The 4,236-nt window shown below is 64.9% G+C and overlaps 1 protein-coding gene across 1 annotated transcript; it reads left to right on the top strand.

The window, feature by feature from the left end:
- The first annotated feature begins 2,938 nt into the window (after positions 1 to 2,938).
- Positions 2,939 to 3,871, top strand: PTF1A (pancreas associated transcription factor 1a). Its single transcript, XM_030943405.1, has 2 exons — positions 2,939 to 3,563; positions 3,669 to 3,871. The coding sequence occupies exons 1-2, from the start codon at positions 2,939 to 2,941 to the stop codon at positions 3,869 to 3,871; spliced, it is 828 nt and encodes a 275-aa protein (XP_030799265.1).
- Positions 3,872 to 4,236: the final 365 nt, after the last annotated feature.

The raw sequence follows: 4,236 nt of genomic DNA, 5'->3' as shown, positions 1-4,236 counted from the left end.
AAGATGGGTGTACGTGGCTCTGCGTGTCTCGAGCAGGAGCAGCGGGGTCAGGAGCCACTCGACATGGTTTGCTCATCGGCTTTCAAGCGTCCGGCTCCAGCCAGAATGTGGCAGGAGCAAGGACTCGCCACCCCATGGGTGATGACTCCTTGGGAGGGAGGGAACAGAGCCAGCTCTGTGGCCAGGAAATTCCCCCGAATTCACCTCGGGGTTGCTAGGGGTTTGCTTTCTTCATTTTCCGTGTGTTTTGTGATAGGTGTGGCATGGATTTGAGAGGGATGCAATGTATATGTTAGATTTATACTTGTGCTTCTGGCTATGGTGCTCCACTCGTAGAGATCATTCCCTGGCTTCACTCAAGTTCATTTACTTTTGAAAAAGGAGATTCCTCTGCGTTGCGCGGGGCCAAGGTGGGGAAGGAGCCGGTTCCCGTTCAGGTGTGTCCCAGCGGGACAAGAGGGACCGGGAGCCGAGCCCCTGTTCCCCGGCTCTGCACAGGCCTGGAGCCAGGGCTGCTGGAGGGGAGCGGGCACCGCACCTCGGCAGAGCAGCGCAGCTGTGGCACCGGCCCCTGGGGGCCGTGGGGCGGCTGGGGGGGCCGTGGACTCCCCCGGACCACCCGGCTTCTCCATCCCCCCCAGCAGCCTCAAGGCCTGGCCACGACAGATCCCTGGCCTCCCACCAACGCCTCACACCCAGCTACCGTGGGGTGGCGAAGCATTTAAGCCAGCCAGCGCTGAGGAGGGCAAAGAAGGGACAGGGATGCTCGCAGTGTAAAGGGGCAGCGCGACCCCTCGGGGAGCCCCGGGGCGGGGGAGGGAAAACATCTCTGTCCTTGCGGTGCCGAAGCTGTGTTTGCTCTCCCAGGTGGGTCTTTCGGCTCAGCGGGACAGGGCTGCTCGGGAAGAGTGATCCGACGGCGAGCGATGCCTCTGCCAAGCTACAGCTGGGAGCGCCGAGGGGCCTCCTGGCCGCCGTGCTCGGTGCCACTCGGAGCGGTGCCCCCCAGGCCACCGGGCAGCGAGCCTGGGGGAAGCCAGCCGTGTGCCCCGGCCGCACGGAATGCCAGCAGCAGCTCTGAGCGGTGTGAGCACCATCACAGCCCAGGGGACCGAGGGAAGGGATAATTGCCCGCACCCGACGCTCGTGAGACCACATGGAAGATTTATGGGCGTTTTTGGGGCAGCCGGTGTAGAAAACAGTCGTGAGGGGCGAAGGGCTGACGAGGCAGAGGAAGCCGGGGCAGCTGCCTGGGGCGGGAAGGCTCCCGTGGAGCGGGGCTGGCTCAGCCTGGGGCAGAGGCAGTGTCGGGGGCAGCATCCAGCTGCCCGGGGATGGGCATCCAGCAGCCTGGCTCTTGACAGAGTGCGTGGTGAGAGACTGAGGGACAGCGGGCGTGAATGGGAACAGGAGTCCGGACGCACTCATCCCAGGCCCCTCCGAGGTCCCTGGGCCCGCCCCGCGGCTGGACGTGAATGGGGAATTGCGCTGCCGTTGCATCGCCCCTGTAACGGGGCACTACCTCAGCTTCCCCTTTCCGGGGCAGCGGGAGCAGTCCCACGGCCGCGCGTGGGCGGTTCCTGACTTCGCGCAGGGGTCTCCGCCTTCCCTTCTCGTTCTTTTCGCGTGGGCCGTCTGCAGGCGGGACTTTCCAAAAAGCGGTTCTTGCAAAGCTCTTTGTTCCCTCCGTGACTCACGCGTTTCCCTGCCCTTATCACGGCGATGTCAGCGGCTTTGAAGTCCGGTCATTTATTACCTTCCCGGAGCTGGCCCTGTCCTGCTCTGCTGATAGCCCCGGGTGCGTTTCCACGCGGAGTTTGATCTCTGCCCGCGCTGGTGGCGCGCTGGAAAGTCACTTTCGATAAACCTCGACAGACTCTGCCGGACAAACTATTGCAGCGCTAATGACAGAGATAATCCTCTCCTAATCTGGCGGGTAATCCATTTCACTCTAGTGAGAATTTTTAAGGCTTTAATCAGTGAGAGTCTGTTAGGGAATTATTAACAGAGCCTCCGCCGAGCGAGCTCGTCCGGAGAGGAGCAATGGGAGTGGGAAAAGGGAGAACGCAACGGGGCCCGATGAGGTCAAAATCGATGCACGGCCGGGCGCGAGAGCTGACGTGATGTATTTTGATGTTGCGATAGAATTGCCTTCAGTTCGAAAGCCACAAAAAAACCGCGCCATCGATTCCCCCTACGCCCGCTGTGACAGCGGCTCTGCTGGCGGCGGGGACTGGCACTCTCGGGGGAGCGGGAGAAGCGCTGGGGGTAGGACGCGCAGGGTGACGCTTCCCGGCGCCCAGAGGGAGGCCGTGTCAAAGCCGAGAGGCGCGTTTCGGCAGCGGCTTGTGAGGAGCGGTGCCGAGGCGCTCCGGGGCCCCTCGCCCGACGTGCGGGCCCGCCGCTGGGAGCGGCCGGGGTGGAGCGGAGCGGTGCGGGGCTGTGCGGGGCCGTGCCGGAGGTGTCGGGCGGTGCGGGGCGGTGCGGGGCGGTGCGGGGCCGTGCCGGAGGTGTCGGGCGGTGCGGGGCGGTGCCGGACAGTGCCGGGCGGTGTCGGGCGGGGGCTCCGTCGGGTGCCGCCCGCCCCCCGCCCGGTGCTGGGCACCGCCCCCCGGCCGCGCGCGGGGTCCCCCCCCCCCCCCCCCGGCGCGCCCTGATTGGCTGGCGGCGGCGCCCGGCGGCACGCGCCCGGGGATGTCGTTATAAGACCCCTCGCGTGCCGGCCCGCGGCGCCAGCGGCTCCGGCCCCTCCCCGGAGAGCGGCGGCGAGGCCCGGCCCCGCCACAGCTCGGCGGGCAGGGCAGGGCAGGGCGGGGGCGGCCCCGCCACCGCCACCGCCGGGGCGGCTCGGGCAGCGGGCCGGAGAGCGCGGCTGAGGGCGCGTCCCGGCGGGGCTGCCCCCCTGCCCCGTCCCGTCCGCGCCGGGCCCGGGAGCAGCATGGAGACCGTGCTGCTGGAGCACTTCCCCGGGGGGCTGGACTCCTTCTCCTCGCCCCCCTACTTCGACGAGGAGGATTTTTTCTCCGAGCCGCCTCCGCGGGACGTGCTGGCCGCGGACGGGCTGCTGGAGCCGGACGTGGATTTCCTCAGCCGGCAGCTGCAGGAGTACTACCGCGACGGCGGCGACTCCGAGGGCGGCTACCGCTGCCCGGCGCCGGCGGCCGCCTTCCCGCCGTCTCCCGCCTCGCCCGGCTTCGCCTACGAATGCTGCGGGGCGGCGGGCGCGGCCCTGCTGTCCCCCGGGGGGCGGCTCCAGGCGCTGGGCTCGGCCAAGCGGCGGCGGCGGGTGCGCTCCGAGGCGGAGCTGCAGCAGCTCCGTCAGGCCGCCAACGTGCGGGAGCGGCGGCGGATGCAGTCCATCAACGACGCCTTCGAGGGGCTGCGCTCGCACATCCCCACCCTGCCCTACGAGAAGCGCCTCTCCAAGGTGGACACGCTGCGCCTGGCCATCGGCTACATCAACTTCCTCAGCGAGCTGGTGCAGTCCGACCTGCCGCTGCGCAGCTCCAGCAGCGAGAGCCCCAGTCAGCCCAAGAAAATCATCATCTGCCACCGCGGCACAAGTAAGTGGCGGGCCGGCACGGCCCGGTACGGCCCGGCACCGCGCTCCGCAGGAATGCCGGCCCCGGCAATAACCCCCTGCCTCCCTTTTCCCTCCTGCCCTCCAGGATCTCCCTCTCCGAGCGACCCCGACTACGGACTCCCCCCTCTGGCCGGTCACTCGCTGTCGTGGACTGATGAAAAGCAGCTCAAGGAACAAAACATCATCCGGACAGCCAAAGTGTGGACCCCCGAGGACCCGCGGAAGGTGAACAACAAACCCTCCGTCAACGACATAGAGAACGAGCCCCCCTTCGACTACGTGGCGTGAGGCGCCGCGCGGGTGGTCCCCGCCCCCGCCCGCTCTGTACATGCTGTATGTAGAGACCTATATTGTAAATGTAATTTAAGATTCAGACTCTAAGGGCAATCAAATTTATTTATCTATTTATTACGGAGTAGTGATAATGAGGTAGAATCGTTTGTTTTGAATATATAATTTATATAATTTATCTTGATTTTTTTGAAGATATGCAATAGGTTTATTCCACCAGCACCTTTTTTTCCCTTTTTTTTTTATTTTAATGGGGGAAATACGTCAGAACCTGTGAAAATAATTTATTGCCGCACGTGGACTCTCCTTGTGTTTGTTAATAATAAACCCGAATTGTATGTTGTGGAGCAGTATATTTATGG

The sequence above is a fragment of the Camarhynchus parvulus genome, chromosome 2 (assembly GCF_901933205.1).
Source record: "Camarhynchus parvulus chromosome 2, STF_HiC, whole genome shotgun sequence".
NCBI lineage: Eukaryota > Metazoa > Chordata > Aves > Passeriformes > Thraupidae > Camarhynchus > Camarhynchus parvulus.
The sequence above is the reverse complement of the archived record's forward strand: the minus strand, read 5'-3'. Positions and strand labels throughout refer to the sequence as shown.